At 34.7% G+C, this 24,911-nt stretch overlaps 1 protein-coding gene across 1 annotated transcript; it reads left to right on the forward strand.

Annotated features, from left to right (window-relative positions):
* The first annotated feature begins 6,170 nt into the window (after positions 1-6,170).
* On the forward strand, positions 6,171-10,120 carry LOC137402460 (uncharacterized). Its single transcript, XM_068088961.1, is given in 5 exon segments — positions 6,171-7,461; positions 8,641-8,841; positions 8,844-9,150; positions 9,202-9,303; positions 9,673-10,120. Coding segments are annotated over 5 exon segments (2,349 nt in total).
* Positions 10,121-24,911: the final 14,791 nt, after the last annotated feature.

The following is a 24,911-nucleotide window of genomic DNA, read 5'->3' on the forward strand; positions in this document are numbered from 1 at the left end:
AGACTTAGAAAAAGGCTGAATTGAGACTCTTTAAAAATACAAGAGGAACTGATTTGAGTGACAGTAAAACATTCTGTAGTTGTACTGCATGTAAATGCTGTTTGTGTCTGGACACACGCAGAGATGTTGATTTGTCAATGGCAAGATGGCTGAGCTTCATTTAGTTTAAAAGAGGCATATTTCACTGTACAATGTATATGTATAACATTTTATTGGCATTAATTGTCATAAAAATGATATTTTTTATTAGCTACTAAAAGAAAGGAAAAAAGAAAAGTACAAAAATTGAGAATTATTGAGTGAGTTGAACACACAGGTTTTAAAAGATAGTGCACTAACATCTTTTTGAATAATTTTCCTGTTCAATAAACCTGGAAACAGTAGCGACTCTATCTAACTAAATAGCAACAGAAGCTATGAGTACCTTTACCTTTTTGTTGATAGATATACAAAACATTCAAGTAATTTCACATGTAGTGGTACATGTACTACATGTAGTGGTACATGTACTATGTGTAGTACTACATGTAGTACATGTAGTGGTACATGTACTACATGTAGTGGTACATGTACTACATGTAGTAGTACATGTACTATGTGTAGTACTACATGTAGTACATGTAGTGGTACATGTACTACATGTACCACTACATGTAGTACATGTAGTGGTACATGTACTACATATAGTAATAAAAAGTTTTAGCTTGTAAGTTGTAGCCTACTTGCGTTACTCAGCTTGTACACATTAGAGATAGATTATACTTACCTAATACTATGTGTATGTACATTTATCCTGCATACCCGCGGGCTGACTACGTAAGCCTACTAAAAATGTACAGATATAAAAGCACACAACAGGTGGAAAAACTATTGCGTAAGCATCAGCATGATGCAATGAAACCTCATTGATTGGATGCTGATGTATTTTCTGATTGGCTGCTATGAATGCATAGTTTCTTGTCAATCAAACTTAATCAGATGTTACTAGTCTTGAGGCTCAACTTTACACTCTGAAAACATCTACTCTCCAAGTGTTTGCAGTGGCAGTGTGTTAGCTGAAAGCCATATTGATGTCGTAGTTCAATCAGCAGAGTAGTACACTGTGCATTCAATGTACTTCTAGCGAAATCACCCTATAGGAGTCAATTGTCCCATCATTCACTATTTAGTAAGACCTCTTGTGTTTAACATTATTTTATATTGTTTAATTTACTTTATATTACTTTATACCAGTCTACGGCGTTTTTGTGATGGCTGTGATTAACTGTTCATTTTTTGTTTTTAAGAGCTTGTACTCACATTTCCACATATTTTGCACCTACAACACAGCAGAGTAAGACATGGTGATTCTTTTGATACCAAATAACTGTAATGTGAATTTTGTTGCAAGTCAACCTTTAATACAACCAATACATCCCATTCGTACAATGCTGTGCTTATGTGCTTTTTGACCTTCAAGTTTGGTGCTGTTTACAAGTCACAACCTTGTTGTTAGATCAAGACGTAGCTGTACAGGCTTCAGAAATACAGCCAGGTATCTGCGTGTTTATATCATACACTTCTTTACTTTTACTAAATTCAGAAACACAACCATTCCATAGCAATGTGCATGGTAGATTTGAGAAGCATAATGATTTGCCTACTTTCCCTGATCTAATGTTATGTAAAGATTTATTTTCTCTTAAAGAAGTTTATGCTGTCATTAGAAATGTAAAGGTCTACAAAAACCCGGGTCCAGACGACATTCCAGCCTGGCTCCTGAGACTAACCGCAACATCGTTAGCACATCCATTTACTAAAATCTTCAACATGACAGTAGCCAAAGGGACTACCTCATCAGTATGAAAAGCTTCATTTATCAAGCCAATTCCAAAGTGTGCAGGTGCACAACATACTATAAATCTTTTATCAAAAATGTTTTGAGTTATCATCTAGTAGTTATCATTTTGTACCCTCAAAACATCTGCCTGTGGTAAAATTTGGAATGAGCCTACGCAAAGACTGTTATAGGTCTAAGAGTATACTGTATCTTATTCACATTTTAACCAAGTAATATGATTTTTACGGTTTTACATATTTATCTTATTTATGTATTTTTCAGTCAGCATCCATTTTTTATGAACATATATCTAAAGATTTTATTTCTTTCACTGAAACAAATGCACACATACTTACTCACTCACTTACTCTTACTTACTTACTCACTTTCTTACTTACTTACTCACTCACTTACTTACTCACTCACTCACTTACTCACTTACTCACTTACTCACTTACTCACTTACTTACTCATTCACTTATGTACTTTCTAACTCACTCACTTACTCACTTACTCACTCACTCACTTACTTACTCATTCACTTATGTACTTTCTAACTCACTCACTTACTTACTCACTTACCTAATGACCTACCTAAACAGGTCACTTTGTCAATGTGTGCAGGTAAAACTGCGGCTACATACCCAAACAAGATGCACAATCCATGATATACATAGCTGATGTGTAGTGTAGACAAATGACACAATACGAAACGTCGGCAATTCGATTGGCACACAAATTGATTATAGAGAATTTCTAAACAGGTGAACGATAGTACATATTTGCTCAATTGTTAGTTATTGACACATTGACAAAGAATATCAATTGTTTACGAATCATCAAAACTTTGTAAAAACAAAACTCGGTTAACTTCTTGAAAACGGCTCAAATCTTCAAAAAATACCGAGTAACTTCTGAACAAAGAGGTCGAGCTCAAGAAACAAACATAATGAAAGATAAAACTTAGGTTTATAAGAGATGTAATTAACTAAAGATATTGATAGATGCTCTCTGACCTGTTTTAGTTGAGAGTCTAGAACCTTTTAGCATCACGTTGACCGTGATGTTTTTGGGCCCATTTTTCTGGTTTTGTTTTTATGGCATTAACACTTTTGGCCTCATATAGCACAGCTCCAAAATTTAAGGATTATTTGAGTTGCATTCATGCCTGCATCCAAAGCACCAGTCATTCAATTATCTTTCACATCGTTGTTTTAGTGAACGTTGGGTTTATTCTTGTCCTCACATATAATAATTTGGAGACAAATAGTTGATGCCGATAAGAATTACTAATTAGAATATATGTATATGTATATATATATATATATATATATATATATTTATACATGTAGTATATATACATATTTATATATGTATATATACTACGTAATATACTATGTAATATACTATACTGTGTATATATATAGTATATTTAGTTTACACTGTAAAGTAAGGAGCTTAATAATTGAGTCAAAATGAGCTGTGTATGAAGTTAATAAACTTATGTATGTATATATACACCACACCACACACACACTTTTTTGCAAGAACTGTTATTACTAGGGCAAACTTTTGTCTATAAAGTCAATGTTTTTTTACATGTTTGGATCACTTTAAAACACAAAAATACCACATATGAGCACCCTAGGTACATTAATAGCCAAGTTAGAAGGTCAATAAATTGTCAATTTTGATCTTTTAGGTCAATTTTGATCTTTTAGGTCAGTTTTGATCTTTTAGGTCAATTTTGATCTTTTTAGTCAATTTTTATATGTTTGAGTTAATTTTCACTTTTTATGCATACTACGAATTCAAAATTTCCCCTTACTAAGGTATTTGGGTATTTCCCTTTCTTAATGGATATTTGGTTGGTTTTCTCTTGCTTTATTCGTTATGTATAGGATGAGTCAGCATGGCATGATGAAGTCTGCTCAAGCCACTCGTTGAAATGTATAGCATGCACTGCCCAATTATATGACTAGTATGCAATGAGTTTTACACTAGCAAAGATGCCAAAAGCTAAGCAATCAGCTCATGGGAAGGCTCTTGAGATTACAAAAGAGTTTTCTACCGAGTTCACCAAGACCCCAGGCAATGAGCTGTATTGTAAAGTTTGCAGTTGTGCGGTAAAGTCTTCCAAACGATTTTTTGTTGGGAAGCTATCAGAAAACTGCCAAGCACAAGAAACAAGTGGAACAGCCAAACCAGTCAACACAAAAGTTCTTATAAGCAGTATGCAATGCATCCAATATGTAGCTACATGTATTAATGTTATGTTTTCAAACTACACTTGGACAGCTTGACTTGTTAATTAATTAGAAAACTATGTATTTTAAATTTAAAGTCAATAAAGTCAATTTTCCAAAAAATATCAGGTCATTTTTTATGATTTTGAGGTCAATAAAAAGTTTGCCCTAGTTATTACCAATTCAACATATTCATGATTTTTATTTTATTTTCTCAGTTCGTATTAATTGTATCATTACCGAATCATTTTTATTGTAATCGTAGCAAAACAATTTTAATTTAGCTATTAGGCCTACTCGGTAATTATTTCACATTTAAACCCTTTATAGTTGTTTTATTTCTTTTAATTTATTTGACCTGCACAAAACATTTTCCTCATGATACAAAGTTTGACAAAGTTTGAAAACCTTTATAGTTGTTTATATTTTCTCTCCAATTTTATTTCTACTACACTAAACACTTATCTCATGATACGTAGTTTGAAAGATAGAATGGCAAATCTTGTTATATGTTAAATACAAATCAATTCGCTGTCCAAAAACTTTTTATTACCCGTCAACGCCTGGTAGCTCAACTAGTATATATATATATATATATATATATATATACATATATATATATATATATACATATATATATATATATATATATATATATATATAGTGATGGTAATGGGATTTGTGTCCCTTGCCTAAGCTCTGAGCTGCACTGATGAGGCTTCAATAGCCGAAACAGTACTGTCTGTAGCATGAGTATTATGCTCCCTCACTTCGGTTTGGTTGAGCGCTCTGTGAGAGGTGCGGCACTACTAGCCTTTGTGCAAAGCTCATCACTTTTGTGATTTGAGCACTCTGGTGCCAGCACATTGACTTTCTTAAAGTCTGTGAAGCAACTTAGTTGTTTCGTGGCAGGAAGTCAACTCTCATTGGTAATGGGATTTGTGTCCCTTGCCTAAGCTCTGAGCTGCACTGATGAGGCTTCAATAGCCGAAACAGTACTGTCTGTAGCATGAGTATATATATATATATATATATATATATATATATATATATTAACTAAAAGCAAGTGCAAAAGCATATAAAAAGAGAACTCTACACTAAAAACCTAAAAGATTATTAGTGGAGTATGAAATATTTGAAAAATTATTGCGAAAAAAGTAAACTTTTAGTATTTGCGTTACAAACTTGTTTCGTGCGAAGCACTCCTCAGACGCAATTGTACTAAAATAATTTGTAAAAAAATAATAAAAGATTTTAGTACAATTGCGTCTGAGGAGTGCTTCGCACGAAACAAATTTGTAACGCAAATACTAAAAGTTTACTTTTTTCGCAATAATTTTTCAAATATATATATATATATATGTAAATATGCTAGCTATATATATATATATATATATATGCTAGCTATATATATATATATATGCTAGCTATATATATATATATATGCTAGCTATATATATATAGATATATATACTAGCTATATATATATATACTAGCTATATATATATATACTAGCTATATATATATATACTAGCTATATATATATACTAGCTATATATATATACTAGCTATATATATACTAGCTATATATATACCAGCTATATATATATTCTAGCTATATATATATATATATAGATATATATATACTAGCTATATATAGATATATATACTAGCTATATATAGATATATCTATATATATATATATATATATATATATATATATATATATATATATATATATATATATATACTAGCTATATATATACTAGTTGTACTATCAGGCTCTGTCCAGGTAATAAAACGTCTTGGACAGAATATACATGTACATATTGTTGTATACTAGCAATAGTTATTATTGTCAATACCTGCAGTCTGACAGCAGTGACCACAAGGTCAGGTGTGATGAATTATGTCTTGCTAGTAAACAAGAGCATTATTTAGTTGGCTAGCAATAAATGAACATTCAAACTGCAAACGCTCTCTCTAGCTCCTATTACCTTACATTCTAAAGATACAACAATGGCGACGAGTTTGTAAATTTTGGAAGGAGAGAGGCTAGTACGAAATAATTAGCTGACATATAATTCTGGGATACTATTGTGAGCATGGCTATGACATTGGATACAAACATGAGCCATATCAAAGTCTTTCCAGTAGCTTCAGACCCGTTGACTGTAGGGTCTCGTTGGAAAAGGTGGAAGAGAGGTTTCGAGTACTTTGTAGCTGCTAGAGGCATCACGAAAGCAGACCAGAAAAAAGCATTACTGCTAGATATGGCAAGTGAAGAGGTACAGGATATATTCAATGTGTTACCGAGTGGAGAAGGTGATGATAGCTATAAAAAGGCAATGTCGGCCATAGACAGTCACTTTCAAGCTAAAACTAACACAACCTACGAACGATCAGTATTCAGAAGGACAGAAATTAGAAAAGATGAGACTGTGGTCAATTACATCTTGAGGCTTTGTCAGTTAGCTTTGACATGTGAGTACACAGATGTAGAGATAGAAATTCGAGAGCAAATTATCGAGAAACTGCCCTTTAGCCGTTTGAGAAGAAAACTCCTTGAACAAGGCTCTGACTTAACACTGACCAAAACAGTATCAATAGTGCAGACAGAGGAGGCAATAAATCAACAGAACACTGAGCTGGGTAGTGAAGTAAAGCAGGAAAAAGTGAACAAGGTTCTAAATAGTCGAGCTCGACAATTTATGAGAAATACGACTGCAAGACCTGAAGCAACGAGGAACACAGTTTGCTACCGTTGTAAGGCTACTGATCAAATTGCGTCATCAGATAGCTGTCCCGCACGGGGAAGATCATGTAATGTCTGCCACAAAAAGGGACATTTTGGTGGTGCTAAATTCTGTAAAGGCGTACAAAGCAATCGTAATACAAGCGCAACTGCAGCCGTTAGTGATGCTGCAGATGATGATGTCGCTACTCTGTTCACTGTTAGCGATCTCCTAGATAGTGAGGGAACGACGGATGATGGTATGTTCAATATAGCTCCTACAAAATTGGCGCGGATAGTGGTAAGATTAAACAACATTGCATTTTCTGTATTAGTCGACTCGGGTGCGTCCAGTAACCTAATGGACAAGGCCACTGCTAAAACTCTAAAGCGCCAAATCTGGCCTACAAATAAACGACTTTTTGCTTATGGTAATAAATCGAGGTGCATTGATTTAATTGGTGAAACTGATGTTAATGTTGTTGTTCCTGACAATGGTAAATGTGTCCATGCTACTTTTTATATTTTTAATGGTACTGCTGCCACACTACTAGGTAGACATACATCTGAGCGTTTGGATGTGCTGAGAGTAGGGCCGACTAAGGGGGAGGTTAATGTTAATTCATCTGGTTCTGCTCCTGGTGATTTGGATCTGTGGTTGAGTCGGTTTCCCAAGTGTTTTGCTGGGGTTGGTCGATTGAAGGATGTGCAGGTTGCGTTGCATATTGATTCTGGTGTGAGGCCAGTAGCTCAGCCGGTGAGACGTATGTCATTTGGACACAGGTTGAATGCAAAGGCCAAATTGGATGAGCTTCAAGAATCTGATATAATTGAGAGGGTGGAGGGACCAACACCATGGGTTAGTCCAATAGTCACAGTGCCCAAAGATGGTAATGACATTTGCTTATGTGTTGATATGCGTCAAACCAACAAAGCGATAATCAGAGAGCGCCACCCTATTCCCACAATCAAAGAGCTGCTTTACAATCTCAATGGTGCCAGATTCTTTAGCAAGATTGATTTGAAGTTGGGTTATCATCAGCTCGAGTTAGATGAGGCTTCCAGGGTTATTACTACGTTTGTTACTCCTTTTGGTGTATTCAGATACAAGAGGTTGAACTTTGGTGTCACTTCCGGATCAGAGTTGTACCAATATCAAATCCAAAAAGCAATATCAGGATTGGCCAGTTGTCAGAGATATGCGGACGATATAGTGGTATTTGGATCTAGTTGAGAAGAGCATGATACTCAACTGAGAGAATTTTTCAATCGTATGAGTGAGTTAGGCCTGACTCTCAATAGTGATAAATGTAAATTTGGCATGAGCAAGATTTTGTATGTAGGTTATGATATCTCTGACAAGGCTGTGTCGGTTAGTGATAAAAAGGTTAAATCAATTGTAGAAGCGAGAGTGCCAAAAGATGTGGCAGAGCTTCGTAGTCTTCTAGGGCTGGTGAATTTTGTTGGCAAGTTTCTTCCTGACCTGTCTACTCATGCGGAGCCACTCTATCGACTTATAAAGTGCCCCACTTATCAAACACCAAAGGTAGACAGATTTAGGTGGGGCAAAGAGCAACATTCATCATTTGTGAAAATAAAAGACATGATGGCTAGACGTGAAACTTTGGCATATTTTGATCCTAATGCAAAGACTACGGTTACAATCGATGCAAGTCCATATGGTTTAGGTGCCATTTTGAGTCAGATGATTGGTGGGTGCAAAAGGGTCGTAGCCTATGGAAATCGCAGTTTATCTGACGTGGAGAGGAGATACTCTCAAACTGAGAAAGAGTCATTGGCGATTGTGTGGGGCTGCGAACATTTTGCTAGTTATTTGATAGGTATCAAGTTCTATCTGGTCACTGATCATAAACCGCTGGAATTTATCTTCAACCGTATAAACTCTAAACCATCTGCGAGGATTGAGAGATGGGCGCTCAGGTTGCAAGCTTTCGATTATGAGGTTGTCTATAGACCAGGTTCTACGAATGTTGCTGATCCCTTGTCAAGGCTGTCAGCCAGTTCTGAATAAGTGTGGCGTGTGATGATGTGGCTGATCAATATATTATAATGATTGCTAAGTCAGCGGTCCCCAAGGCTATGTTGTTTGATGAGGTAAAACAGGCGGCGATAAAATGCCAGGAGATGACTCACATAAAACGAGCACTGCTAGACGGTATGTGGTCGAGGTGTCTCCCTGCATACAAGGCAGTGATGGTTGAGTTAGCGGAGGTTGACAGTGTGGCAATGAGAGGAAACCGAATAGTGATGCCAGTATCACTAAGACCTCAGGCCATCGGGTTGGCCCATGAGGGCCATCAAGGTATGACCAAGACCAAGCAGCTCCTAAGGTCAAAGTTGTGGTGGCTAGGAATGGACAAGGAAGTGGAGGATTTCTGTAGTAAATGTTACGAATGGCAATTAGTAAGCGCACCCTGCAAACCTCCGCTTATGTCTAGTACAAAAATGCCTGATAAACCTTGGGACCATGTAGCTTGTGAATGGTGAAAGTGTGCTGGTTCTAATAGATTATTACAGTCGGTAAATTGAGGTCGCATTTCTGAGGTCAACAGCTGCTCCGAAGGTCATAGAGGTTGATGAAACTGCATTTTGTCGATGGGGGATACCGTTGAGCTTAAGGACCTATAATGGTCCTCAGTTTGTTAGTGGAGAGTTCCAGGATTTTTTGAGAGAATATGGAGTTTACTGGATGTCCACAACGCCAATGGAGCCGGCTGCTAATGGTGAGGTTGAATGACAGAATAGAAGCTTGTTGAAATCCCTTAAGATTGCTCATCTGTCTAGTAAAGATCACAAAGCAGAGTTGAGAATGTTCTTAATAAGTTATCGGTCTACGCCTCATTCTATAACAGGGGTTTCACAGCCGAGTTAATGTTAGGTAAGAAGTTAGGAACGAAACTCCCCTGTTTGGAGAGAACAGGCAAAAAGGCTAAAGATGGAGAAATACGAGACAGGCAAGCAATAACTCAAGAAAAAAGCAGAGAGTATAGCGACAAGCAAAGTGAAAAAGTTCAAATTGAAGTTGGTGATCAGGTTTTGGTTCGTCAGTCTAAAGCGAATAAGCTAAGCCCAACTAATCAAACAGAGTCGCAACAAATTGTAATCAAACAAGGTTCTGAGGTTGTTGTCAAATCAAAAGAGGGATCAGAATATCGGAGAAACATCTCTGATATAAAGCCAGTTGTTCGAGATTTGCAAGTCAGTCAGTCTCCAACAATGCAGGAGCCTGTTGTGGTAGAATCCCGACCCGTTAGAGTGAGGGCACCACCCGAAAGGTATGGGCCTGTGATTACCCATTGAGGTCGGCTGTTGTTGGTCCTTTTATTTTGCTTAGTCGTGTGGTTTAAGTTCTGTCCATAATGTCATACAGTGGGGGTTACTCTCGCTACACTGAATGCCCAGATGTAGTGCGTTTAGTGTGTGGTAGACTAGAGAACTTATATTGTTTTGAATTACACCTATTATATAATATCAGTTTTGCTTAATTTGCTTTTCAGTTCTGCTTTATTTGCTGCAATGATTTCTCAGACTGTTACCAGTTTTGTTTATGAGAAAGGAAGGGTTGTTGTATTCTAGCAATAGTTATTATTGCCAGCACCTGCAGTCTGACAGCAGTGACCACAAGGTCAGGTGTGATGAATTATGTCTTGCTAGTAAACAAGAGCATTATATAGTTAGCCAGCAATAAACGAACACTCAAACTGCAAACGCTCTCTCTAGCTCCTATTACCTTACATTCTAAAGATACAACACATATATTATTGCCAAACGTCTTTAGACATTCTAGACGTCTAGACTTTAGACGTCTAGACCAGAGGAAATCAAGCTATAAATGTGGCCATCTTGCTTATTTGGAGTGGCACACTCCAAATAAGCCTGTGCTAATTTTCGCCAGTCAAACAGTTTGTAATACCCACTAGATTTGTTCTGCGTAACTACAGTATGTGCTTATAATTACATAATGTTTTGACTGAATCTACAGTTACCAGTTACACCTATATATATATACATATTTATATATACATATATTATATATATTAATTTGTTAATATATATATATATTAATTATATATATGGAGTATATGCTCCCTTACTTCGGTTTGGTTGAGCACTCTGTGAGAGGTGCGGCACTATTAGCCTTTGTGCAAAGCTCATCACTTTTGTGATTTGAGCACTCTGGTGCCAGCACATTGACTTTCTTAAAGTCTGCGAGGCAACTTAGTTGTTTCGTGGCAGGAAGTCAACTCTCATTGGTAATGGGATTTGTGTCCCTTGCCTAAGCTCTGAGCTGCACTGATGAGGCTTCAATAGCCGAAACAGTACTGTCTGTAGCATGAGTATATGCTCCCTTACTTCGGTTTGGTTGAGCACTCTGTGAGAGGTGCGGCACTATTAGCCTTTGTGCAAAGCTCATCACTTTTGTGATTTGAGCACTCTGGTGCCAGCACATTGACTTTCTTAAAGTCTGCGAGGCAACTTAGTTGTTTCGTGGCAGGAAGTCAACTCTCATTGGTAATGGGATTTGTGTCCCTTGCCTAAGCTCTGAGCTGCACTGATGAGGCTTCAATAGCCAAAACAGTACTGTCTGTAGCATGAGTATATTAATTATATATATTATTTATATATATTTATATATATTATATATATTAATTTATTAATATATATTAATTATATATATTAATTTATTAATATATATATTAATTATATATATTATTTATATATATGGTGAGTATAAATATATATATATGTATATCAATATATATATGTATATCAATATATATATGTATATCAATATATATATGTATATCAGCTAACTGTTGCTTTTTTTCTTTTTTTTGTTTTACTACTGTTGTATGGCCTTAGTTTTAAAAAATTCGTATTTTTGAAATAAAACTATTGCCAATAAAGTACTTCACAATGTTATCATCAACATATCTATGCGAGTCTGCATTTTCCAAAATTAACCTTATCAAATCGGAGCAGCAAGATGTCCTCTTCAAGACCACCTTGATCAATCAATGAGATTAGCATGTGGCTAATAGAACCAGACAACAAAAGAATTTTGAATGTTAAACTCAATTTTATTCTAGTCATTAAAATTTTGGTGTAAGTCCGTACTTGTTGCAGATTACATGATTGTCCCATGACCAAACAAGAGCGAAGCGAATGTTTGGGAGCTTTTAACATGACAACACACGAGCGAAGCGATTGTTTGGGAGATTTATGATAAATGTATATGTGCACACAACTCACGAAAATTATTCATCAACGGTCGTCGCAAACCCTTGTACCGAAATTTCATCAACAAATTTAACCATTTTTCAATGAAGTTTTTCAAGTATAATAACCATACAAAACACATATAAACCTATTTAAATATATCACCAAGTCTTTGAAAGGTTACCACAATGTCCTAAAACTAACCCATCTGATTGGATTATACAAAAATAGACAGATTAATTCGGCCAAATATCGCGATAATTTTTTTGATAATATTTTGGTGTAAGTCCGTACTTGTTACGGACTACATTAGTGTATATAATTACATATTTTTGATGAATTTTAGTCTGTTTGCACAGTTTACGTATGTAAAAAGTACGCATAATTTATAGTCTGTTTAAAAGTAGAATGAATAATGTTCATTGCTTGTGTTTATTACGTGTGGCACTGTTTTATGTGAAATTATACTTAGTTATAAAAATGAAAAACTTCTAGTTTAACCGACTGCTTGATTTTTAAAGTTTGGCCCACTAGTGAAAATGTTTGAACACATCTGTTCCAGACCGTACTAAAAGCTTTCCATCAGCTGTGGGAGCACTTGGAATATCCCAAATTCTTATGAACTACCATGTTAAAACTCCATGCTTGCAGAACTCAATGAAAAAATAGAAATCCATTAGAAGAAATAGTTTCATTTTAAACCTTTCAAAGAAGTAATGTTTTAGAAACTGAAGTAAGATTATGGCTAAAGTCTGATAGATTCTGATAGATTGTGTGGATTTATTACAAAAAGAAAACAAAAGAATGTTTTGTGTGAAGTTCTTGTTGCGGAAGAAAGGAAGCTTTTTTATTTAATCTATTTTGCATCTTTCGTCATAAATAATTTTATTTGGGATTTCCAAAAGCGGCATTGGAAGCTAATGTTCTGTCAGCAGTCGTTTTTTATTTCTTAGCTGGTTTGAAACGATCTTATTATTTTGGTGATATCTCAATAATTGGTAGTCCGATCGATTAAAAATTTAGGAGTTGGGCTCAAACTGTATTCCACACAAATCAACATAAATTTCATAATCCTACGTAACATTTTTACCTTGCCAATACATTAGTGGGAAAGTAGATGTGAAGATACAAATGTACATTGTATTCTAACACGTTTCGCAGTTAATCAAAGCGGTCCCCACAGAAAGTTACAGTTCATGAAATAAAAACGAGTCGACGCATATCTAACCATTTCTGTTTTTTATCAATCTTAATCCTTTGGCTGGGTTAAAGCCCCTCAAAAACAACCGAAACCTGTGTAATTTATTTTCGAAAGTTCAATTAAATCGATAGTTTTTTGAACATGCATAGCTCAAATCTTAAATTTATTTCTATGAACAAAAATCTTTGTACATAACCATTCATTCACATATCTACTACTAAAAAAAATACAACCATGTACAATTGTTCCTGTATGAAGTGCTTGGAAGCATTTTTTTCAGTAGAGTCCAACGCTATAACGTAGTCGTGCAAGCCACCATAACGATCGTTTTCTCTGCATATTACAAGTATATTAAATTAAAAGTCCAAAAAAGTTTACATCACTTCTATCATTTGAATTATTTTTATTCTGATCAGACAAAAAATCACTAACGATCGCAGGATCAAATAATCTTTTATTTTATCGTTTTGAAAGCCGGCCGATGTTGACTGGTTTTTCCAACATTTATTCTTTTCCAAGGAGGCGCGATTTGTTTAGCTTTTAGGACAAAGCAAGGCCTCTCAGATAATCGTGTCATATTGTAAATCATCGACCGATATCTTGTTGATGATATTTAAAACTTACTAGTGTTCATATCCTTTGTTTAACGTTACTAGGCGACAGCTTTATAAACGGCTACCGAAATCGACATAAATGTCGTTTCCCCATGCAACCGGTAAACGACATTTTGGTTGTTTCCCCTGCCAAAGGATTAAACATTTTCCCTTTAAATAAGTTATGATTGAGGGCGGCACAAGCACTTTTACATTTCACCAAACGTAGGAAAGAAACAGCGAATCGCGACGACTGCTATCACGCTGCCATTTGCAGCAAATTTCAGTCAGCCAAAGTAGATGAGATATTAACATATTTTATGTATTTTAAACTTTTTATTCTCTGTTTAAGTTCAAATTAATAGTTTTCAGCTCAAAACTTACTGAAGCCGCAAAAATTTAACCATAAAGGTATGGCTACGCGTGCCGTAAATTTCGGAAGTTTCAGCTGAAATCATGAAGTGGACGAAAAACAAAAGAATAGTTGTTTAAAACTCATAATTGTCAACGATGTGCATACCAAAATTGTTAAATAAACACTTTTAATTGGCTAAACAAATTATTAGCGAGCATGATTTTAGCTGCTTTTATGATTTGTTTAGTCCTATGTACGTACATACAACGATGCGCGTTAAAAATCCCAACACAGTTTAACATAGTAAATACAACCCAAGTGAATAAAAAATGTGCCTTCTTTAGCACAATCTAATAATTGCCTCGTAAATTTACTACGTTGAATTACATTGGTATTTGTTTTGCGCATCGCCGTATGTGTCTCAGACTAAACAAATTACGAAAGCTGCTAAATTAGCACTCGCTATTAATTCACTCAGCAAACTGAATGAGTTTTGTCAACAATTTCAATGTGCATGCACAGCTTTGACAATTCTGTGAGTTTTGAATGAACATTTCTTGTTTCCATGTATTTTGTGATTTCGACCGAAACTTGCGAACTTTTCGGCACATGTGGCCATACCTTTAAAAATGAACTCGGGCAAAATTTTTGTAAACTTCATCAGAAAGTATCAGAATTTTTTTTATCATTTGCAATTGTTTTTTTATGTTCGAGGTAACCTTGAAGATGTTTCAAGATGAAAATTGGAATAGGTTAGAAACGCTCAACGCTGAAACTTGAACGCAGCCAACATCTGCTACAGCAACGATAGCGACTAGTGATGTCATTTTGCACATATTTTCGTTCTGAGCATTTTAATCATGATCAAATTTTGGCAATTTTAATTTTAAAACATCCTGGTAGTCAGACCAACTCAATCTTCAACAAAAATTGCAAATGATAGAAAAATTCCGATACTGTCTGAATGAGTACACTAAAATTCTATAAGTTCATTTTCAAGACAATTTGTGGATTCCCGCTCTCAGGTGATTTGAGAGGACTTCTGATAACAATCACGATAACAATCTTCTGATAACAATCATGCTTTCCTCACAGTTTTATAACATGTAATGAAGATCATGTGTAATCCAAGCAACAAATAACACAATAAACCACAAATATAACATAAACCACAAATATAACATAAACCACAAATAACACAATAAACCACAAATATAACATAAACCACAAATATAACATAAACCACAAATATAACATAAACCACAAATAGCATAGATTAATACCAGTAAACAGCAACAAAAAATACAGTGTACAGAGTATTATACACTAACTTGGGCAATTTAAATTTCTTAGTTTTTTATTTTGTCTTTTTTATTTGTAAAAAGAAACAATTAATTTCTAATAATTGCAGCCAGTAATCGCTAGATCTAATCTCTTGAAATCCTCATAACAGAAGCTTTGGCAGGGTAGTGTCTCCAGTATATTCCATTATATGACTCGCTGTTCAGACCCACATCACCACAGCCAACATACCACCACCCGCCTACAATATTCAACCAGTCAAAAGGGTAACCAGTTCGTTACAGAGATGCCTCTATTGGTATATATGACAATATAGAACTGTGTTTTGTTTTGTGAAGATGTATCTATGGAAACGGGTAGTGATAAAAGGAATAGATAAGGAGAGAGGAGCTAAAGTGAGGAGATGGTGGAGAAGGAAGGAGGGCAGGATCAAAGTTGAAAGAGGGTAAAAATAGGGTGGAAATATTTTCACTTAGAAAAAAATTTCAAAAAAGTAGATATAGAGTGCAAATATCTTATAAATTGAATAAAAATGTATAAAAAATAGGGTGCTAACAGGGCATAAATAGGGATCAAATAGACAGAAATAGAACAGGTACAAATTGAGCCGAAAGACAAAGAAAAGGCTATGAGAACAAAATATTGTTCAAGTTAAATATTTTATGTTTACTGATTAATCTTCAATCAATTTCAAATCTAAGTTTAAAACTTATTACGAGATAATGGATTTGAGGTTCTGTATAAGATGTAGAGAATCTTAGAGATCAATGCAAAGAGATCTGCACAGTGAGATTACCTTTGTGCTCAGCAGCACAGCTTCTATTGCCCTGGCCAACATCATTGTCATTGTCAGCGGTACTGAACATCATCCCGTTATGGTTAGGTGAGAAACTGTCCAGAAGACCTCCACTGTATCCATGGCCATCAATCTGAAATCAGGGTAGACAACTCTCGACATAACTGGACTGGCGATAAAAGAGAAACTGAAGGTATTCAAGGGTTCGCTGTAAATTTTAACTTCATTTCTGAACTTTGCTTCGAAATAACCTGCTCTGCCAAAAAAACTAACAAACAATCCAAAACAGTTGCAAGTTTTCTGCCTGCTTTATGAGATATCAGACAACATGATAAGGGTAGAGGTCAGGTTAGAAACAAATTAATTAATTACACACATTTGTGTCAACCAATGCTAAAATACTTTAATTATTTCCTACCGTGAGTCTATAATTGTTTGCCTCATCCGCTACAATGAACTTTTTCCAATTTCCTGAAGCGCTGCCGCTGACAGCACCAGTCAGATAAATATTCAGCTTCTGATTGGTCTGCGTTAACAGATGTATCTTTTCATTGCCTACAATGATTTTATATATATATATATACTAGGTGAATGCATGGCGTTGCCCGGGTAAGAAAAGTTTTTGCATAGCAAATTTATTTTTAATTAACATATAACAACGGTTATCATTTTAACTTTCAAACTTTATATCATGAGAAAAGTGTTTTGTGCAGTTTAAATAAATTTAAACTGCACAGAACACTTTTCTGCAGTTTAAAGTTATAATGCAGTAAATAAGAGACAAAATAAAACAGCTGTAAAGGTTTTGAACTTTGGCAAACAACTGTAACTCTCAAACTTCATATCACAAGGAAAATGTTTTTTTTTCAGGTCAAATAAATCAAGAAACAAAATGAGCCAACTATACAAGTGTCTAAATTTAAATGTGAAATAATTATCAAGTAATGGCTAAATTAAGTCTGTTTTGCTACAATTACAATAAAATATGATTCGGTAATGATACAATTAATATGAACTGAGAAAACAAAATAGCAATCCTGAATATGTTGAATTGAAAATAACAATTTGTGCATAGAAGTGTGCGTATAAAAAAGGTACTGTTCCAGCAGAAGCTATCCATCTAAACTTTGAATACAAACATACCGGTGCCTCTCGACACTGGTACAAGTGTAAAAAAGAAATATCGTGCTGTCTTTGTCTGACCAAACAGATAGAGAATGTTGAGGCTATTCCTACTCAATATAATATAATTGTCCGCATGAAAAGAATTGGCCTTGACCGCGATCTAGCAATTGAACGCTACGAAAAGCCGAAAACAGAAGTTTATGAAAATACGAAAAAGCTTCGCGTTTCATCAAGTTAATAGATTTTCAATTAATACACCATTTAGCTTGTGAATTTGGGAAAAGGGTATACAGTATACAGCAGAAGCCATTGAATCGTAAGCTATTTTTGTGATCTCGCATCGTGTTGGATCTTTGTGATCCAGCACGATGCGAGCTTTTTATTCCAAGGTTTTAATAGCTACACTCAAAAACACTGAAGTACAGAAACACAAAAGAACAGACACAAACTGTGAGATATATATTTGTATACATGTATATATATAATTATTTATGTATATATTCGTTTATGTATAAGACCATCCAACACTTGTTGAGCAGATGCAAGCGGCTGGGCGGAAATGCAGTCACTGAATGGTCTAACCATGTCACAGGTGCACTTTACAAAAGTCTATACAATAATGTAAGTTTGGCCTCAATAACTGGTAATACAGAGAAGGGATGAATGAGAGCAATAATGAGAACAATCGTAATAGAACCTCTGAGACTTCATCATCTGACAAGCGCTCTTTGACAAACCAGCCAGATATTACAGTTTTGGCCTAGGAGAACAAGATGGCTATCGTAACAGATACAGCGGTATCCAATCACTATAACATGGCCATAGGAGAAAAGAGTAGAATGGGGAAATATCTTCTTCTCAAAGAGATTGAAAAGTTCTGGCATGTAAAAGCAACTTCAATCCCAGTAGTCATTGGAGGGCTAAGTGCGATAACACATCAAATGTGGCTCAGTCAATTACTGGCAACAATCAACGCAAGCAAGATTCAGAAAAGTGTGTAATTGGAAATAGCTAAGATCTTGAAGAGAATGAGTAAATTCCCAGTTCTTTCATAGTGGAACCTTGCTTAAGTAGACTTTAATACTGACTTGGGTCTTCAGCGGTGCGAAGAAAACACATATACCAAGTGGTGATCACTATTATGGGACAGCGTAAAATGAATGTGTTATACTTGCTATCAATTTATAGACTAAGTCTTTATCAGATGAATGGTGACAATATGCACATCATTAGAAAGTTAAATATATGCTGAACAAATAAATATTGTTTAAAATCAACTGAAACTTGTTATTTGGCTTGGTTTTGGTTTAACAGCGGTATCTACCCAATATGGCAAAAATCCAATATATAAGCTAAATTTATATATTTCAAACGAATTGGCTGAACTCAACATTATTTTAATACACAGATACATGTAACCACCAAGTCAGTCAATAAATAGTGAAAATTTTGTCTTGATTTTTATTCATTTTATAAAGAAAAGTATGGAAAAATCTGTATGTGGTGAACAAGCTGCTATAGATGGGTTGATAAATTCAAGAATGGATGAGAAGACATTACTGATGAGCCGAGAACTCACACACGGGAGTTGAGACGAAAGAGCTTATTAGATCATATAGAAGACTCACTATAGATGAGGTTGCTGAGACCATGGACATTTCACATGGAACTGTATAAATGTACAGAATATTACCCATGAGAAACTAGTTTTCAACAAAATCAGCACACACTGGGTACTCAAGATACTAAATGATGATTGCAAAGACAGCGTGCTATGGCTGCCAGAGGGTGCATGAGATAGCTCAGACTGGAAGCAGATGATTTTCTATCTAGGATTATAACCATAGATGAAGTTAGGGTGTATCATTATGAACTGGACTCAAAAAGCTAATCAATTGAATGGAAACATACGGACTCTCCTGTAAAGAAGAAGTTTAATACCCCCAGAAAGTAATGCTCATGGTATTTTCTAAGATAGAGAAGTTTCTACAGCTTTGGATTTTGAGAGACATGGTAGCACTGTTAACTCTCAAAATTACTGTGAGTTCCTGGCTGTCATGAAGCATGACTTAAGGAACAAGAGAAGAGGCATCAAGACAAGAGGTGTTTTTTTCACCAGGACAATGCTTCCCCATATTATGCTGACCATACTATGGTCAAAATTGAGAAACTAGGCTAGAAGGTGTTAGTACACTCTCCTTATAGTCCAGATCTGGCACCAAGAAATTTTCATATTTTTGTACTGGTCATTAAAGAACCACATGAGAAACACCACTTCAGTACTGATGAAGCCGTCATTAAAGCAGTTCATAAATGGTTTAGAACTCGGTCACCAGAATTTTACTGAGAAAGACTGCAGAAGTTAAGAACCTTGTTGAAAGGTGGATCAAGTGATAGAAAAAGGAGGCCATGTTAAAAAGTGAAAAAAAATGTAAACAAACTATCTTAGTGCAATAAAGTGTTATGACAAAATTCCAACTACTTATTGACTAACTCTCTAGTATAAAAGTTTCTTGGTGGCGTTCTGAGAAATAGTAGTGACTTAATATTTAGCTGTTTAACCATTACTGCCACTCACTAGCTAGGATGCAATGACTGCCTAAGAAGTATATTATTTTTCTTGAAAATGCTTTTAGCGGCAGACAGAGTGTCTACAAAACTTGTGTCTCAAATATGCATAGTATATGTGGTCTGAGATAATAAAGAAAGTGAGTGCATGCCATGAATGATGACGAACACGAACTGAATTACTATGCGGTATCATAATTATGCTCACCGCTGCATGTAGCGTTAAGATGTATAAATTCAGAAATTAGGCTATAGTAGACTAACAATATCTGCTGATTAACAACAGTTTAACACTTCTGATCACACATTGTTAACACAAATATGTTTACTTTTCTATGAAGCAAAGACCTTTAATTCATTAAAAAAAACTTTTTTGTAGGCTTATTAATGACTGTAAAATATAAACAGGCTAAAATTTCGTTTCGCTATCATCAACGGTCTTTCCAAGAGTTGAACCCCAGCTTCGTGTTCACAAACCAGAGAACTCAACTTTTGCACACTGTGGCAATCTGAATATTAAAATACAGGGTAGCAACATTCAAACTGCACGACTCATGGAAAATTGTTGTATAAAGTTAAAAAGATAATACTTATTTATTATTTCTGTTGACCTAAAGTTCATTGCTGATAATACTTATAATAATGTGAAGGAATCTCACCTAAATAGTGCTCTCCAGTGATGTTGCCGAAACCTTTCTTGTAATCGTGCCAAAGTCGATCAAAATTCTCAGCTCCATTAAGATTTCTTTGTATGACTGTCCAGCCTCGATTCTGACCAAATGTACACCAGACGCTAAAAGCCGGCAACACGCTGCCAGATGGCCGAATGTAGTAAATACCAGATTGAGTTTCTCCTTGCTCAAAATAGTCTTGACAATCTGATAGATAATAAAGGAAGCAAGTATGACAAGATTTGAACTCTAACACATGTCACTTTAGCAACATTCATTGCTTCACTAACTCACCAATTTATTCCTTCACCAATTCGTTCACTCACCAAATAATTCACTCACCAATCGATTCCCTCACTAATTCATTCATTCGCCAATTCGTTCACTCACGAATTGATTCACTCACCAATTGATTCACTCCCCAAATCATTCACTAACCAACCAAATTCATTTACTCACCAATTAATTCCTTCACCAGTTCGTTCACTCACCAAATAATTCACTCACAAATTGAGTCACTCACCAATTCACTCACTCACTAAATCATTTACGCATCACTTTACTTCCTCACCAACTTATACAGTCAACAATTAATTCACTTACCAACTCCTTCATGCATCGGTTCACTTACCAATTCCTTCACTTTCCAATTTGTTCAACGTTTCAGTGCAAAATCGTCTGTGCATTCATTAATCATGAAATGATTCATTCAGTAATGTTTCTGTTTTTTCACTCAAACATAAACATACATTAAAAAATTCATTTTGTTGTTCATCAAGTCACTCATTTATTCATTTATTCACTCCTCTAGCTGTTCCTTTATTCATTCATTCGTTCATCTATTCATTCATTTGTTCATCTATTTATTCATTCATTCATTCATCTATTTATTCATTCATTCGTTCATCTATTTATTCATTCATCTATTTATTCATTCATTCGTTCATCTATTTATTCATTCATTCGTTCATCTATTTATTCATTTGTTCGTTCATCTATTTATTCATTCATTTGTTCACCTATTTATTCATTCATTCGTTCATCTATTTATTCATTCATTCATTCATCTATTTATTTATTCATTCATTCATTCATTCATCTATTTATTCATTCATTCGTTCATCTATTTATTCATTCGTTCATCTATTTATTCATTCATTCGTTCATCTATTTATTCATTCATTCGTTCACCTATTTATTCAATCATTCATTCATCTATTTATTCATTCATTCATCTATTTATTCATTCATTCGTTCATCTATTTATTCATTCGTTCATCTATTTATTCATTCATTCGTTCATCTATTTATTCATTCATTCGTTCATCTATTCATCCATTTGTTCATCTATTTATTCATTTGTTCGTTCATCTATTTATTCATTCATTCATCTATTTATTCATTCATTCGTTCATCTATTTATTCATTCGTTCGTTCATCTATTTATTCATTCGTTCGTTCATTTATTTATTCATTCATTCGTTCATCTATTTATTCATTCATTCGTTCATCTATTTATTCATTCATTCGTTCATCTATTTATTCATTCATTCGTTCACCTATTTATTCATTCATTCATTCATCTATTTATTCATTCATTCATCTATTTATTCATTCATTCGTTCATCTATTTTTTCATTCATTCATCTATTTTTTCATTCATTCGTTCATTTATTTATTCATTCATTCATCTATTTTTTCATTCATTCGTTCATCTATTTATTCATTCGTTCGTTCATCTATTTATTCATTCGTTCGTTCATTTATTTATTCATTCATCTATTTATTTATTCATCTATTTATTCATTCATTCGTTCATCTATTCATTCATTCGTTCATCTATTTATTCATTCATTTGTTCATCTATTTATTCATTCATTCGTTCATCTATTTATTCATTCATTCGTTCATCTATTTATTCATTCATTCGTTCATCCATTTATTCATTCGTTCGTTCATCTATTTATTCATTCATTCATCTATTTATTCATTCATTCGTTCATCTATTTATTCATTCCAAATTCATGCTAGTATTTCAGTCTTTCTTTTATTAATCTATGCATTCAGTATATCATTTTACCATACTTTCAATCATTATTTCATTCATTCATTCATTTGGTATCAATGCTTTATGCATCTTTAAGGCTTATAAATTGTCTCAAACAACCATCGCATGTGTATGCGCTAAGGTGAATACCGCAATCATATGGCAAACATTTTTGCTTATGTCTGATGTTCAGGGTCAAAGAGACGTTTCGTATTATGCATTACAAAAATCTTTTGCTCAGAAAAACTATTTTTCACTTTTTGATTAAAGCTAAATGGTGGTGCAGGCTATATCACTGTGTGTTGGTGCTGATCACACAATACTTCCGTGATCATCTGCAATAACAATGTTTACGCTATCACAGACTCATTAGCATTTACATAAGCGAATAGTCTGCAAATATTGTTCGTACAACACAATACAGTCATGGAAATGATGGAATACTAGTCATGCAGCCACTGTCATGAAAAAAAATATAGATTGAGCAATCAGCGACGGCCAATTGTCACTGCTTATAGCCCAGACTGTCATGGATGCTCGGCGAATTACCGGGAAATCTGACAGCTGCACACTTTCTCGGCGTACCTCTACGATGCCATCAGTTACGATGCACATATTCGATGAAGAATCACCAAAAAGACACTGCTGACTTATGGTGATATTGTGTGAATCAGCCTTAAAACTAGATTTTGATTTAGCCTACTTTCTTCCTCATAAAATTTGTGCAATACAACATTGAATTGCCTTTGGCTGCAACATTTCACAGCTGAGTGAGTCATACTCCAGCTCATTTTCTGTCCGAGTTAAATGAGATCTCAATGACCCAGCTACCATGCTGCACCCTAAGCATCACAAATCCAGCTGTAGTTCTTCCAATATGAATACTCCACTATTGCTACATGAAAACTGGTAAAAGACATACCTTTACCAACTGGGTCTTTCGGTGTGGTGGTTTGCTCAACTGGCCTATCACATTCCACGAGCTTGGCAAAGAGTTGTCTGTAGGTCTGTGATAGGCTGACATTAACGTCTGGGCATTTTGAAGCAATTAAAAGCGATATAATGGAAGTCTTCTGCTGGTCTAAAAATCTATCGTCTTTACCATAGTCCAGCACCACATCTCCGAAGGTTGAGATGTAAGCAACAGAAAGTAGTGCCACGAGGAGTAGAGAACGCATGTTGAGACAATAATGCCCTTGTCTTTAGCTTCCTCACGTAGATATTACTGCTAGACTGAGATTATAAGTTAAACAAAGGAGGGTTAAACAGAGCCTACATATAGTTGACAGTCTCTAGCTACACAACATGTTAGTTCTCAGAGGCTTGTAAGCAGTACAACACAGAAATCCCAAAAGATTACGAAATGATGCAATGATATGCTGTTATTTTTGAAATAGTGACATACAGCTGCATTCAGTTGGCTTGTTACAAAGCCAACTCGCAATTTGCTCATTTTTTGGTTTATTTCCTGTAGCACAGAGAACTCCAACATTTCCATAAATCACCAGAAAATTCAATGTTGCGAATTTGCAATGGTGAATCGCAACTCATTGCGAATCATCTATTTATAGATGACTAGATGAATCCCCGGCATTGCTCAAGTAATACAAAAGTGTTTTACACAGAAAATTTACTTTTATTTAACAACAGTTACCATTTTAACCTTCCAACTTTATATCATAAAACAAGCGCTTTGTGCAGTTCAAATAAATTACAAGAAAAAATAAAACAACTGTAAAGGTGTTTAAATGTTAATGTGAAATAATAAGCACATAAAGACTAAATAAAGTTGGTTTTGTTTACAATTACAATAAAAGATTACTTGGTATAAAAGTATTTATTTTTTCGTTTCAGTGTTGGCATCGTAAGGCGAAAATTTTGTAGAGTGGTAAAAAAATCCATAGTAATTATTTAATGCAAACACCCTCTGGTAAAAATCATCAAAATATTAAATACGTATTAAAAATTAGTAACAAAACAATATATTAACCTTAATAACTATGATTACCCATAGTAACTCTAGTGAATTTAACGGTTATGATCTGCGAGGACATGTAATATTACAATGTAATACATTCAGTATGTACTGTGGGGAGTTCTTAAATTCGAGACAGACGTTTAACATAAACGCTGAATCTAACCTAAATGAATTTAGCTTACTAAACACGTACTGAAAGCTAAGTTTCAGTACCTATTTTACTAAACTGAAGTTC

This window comes from Watersipora subatra, chromosome 8 (genome assembly GCF_963576615.1).
Source record: "Watersipora subatra chromosome 8, tzWatSuba1.1, whole genome shotgun sequence".
NCBI lineage: Eukaryota > Metazoa > Bryozoa > Gymnolaemata > Cheilostomatida > Watersiporidae > Watersipora > Watersipora subatra.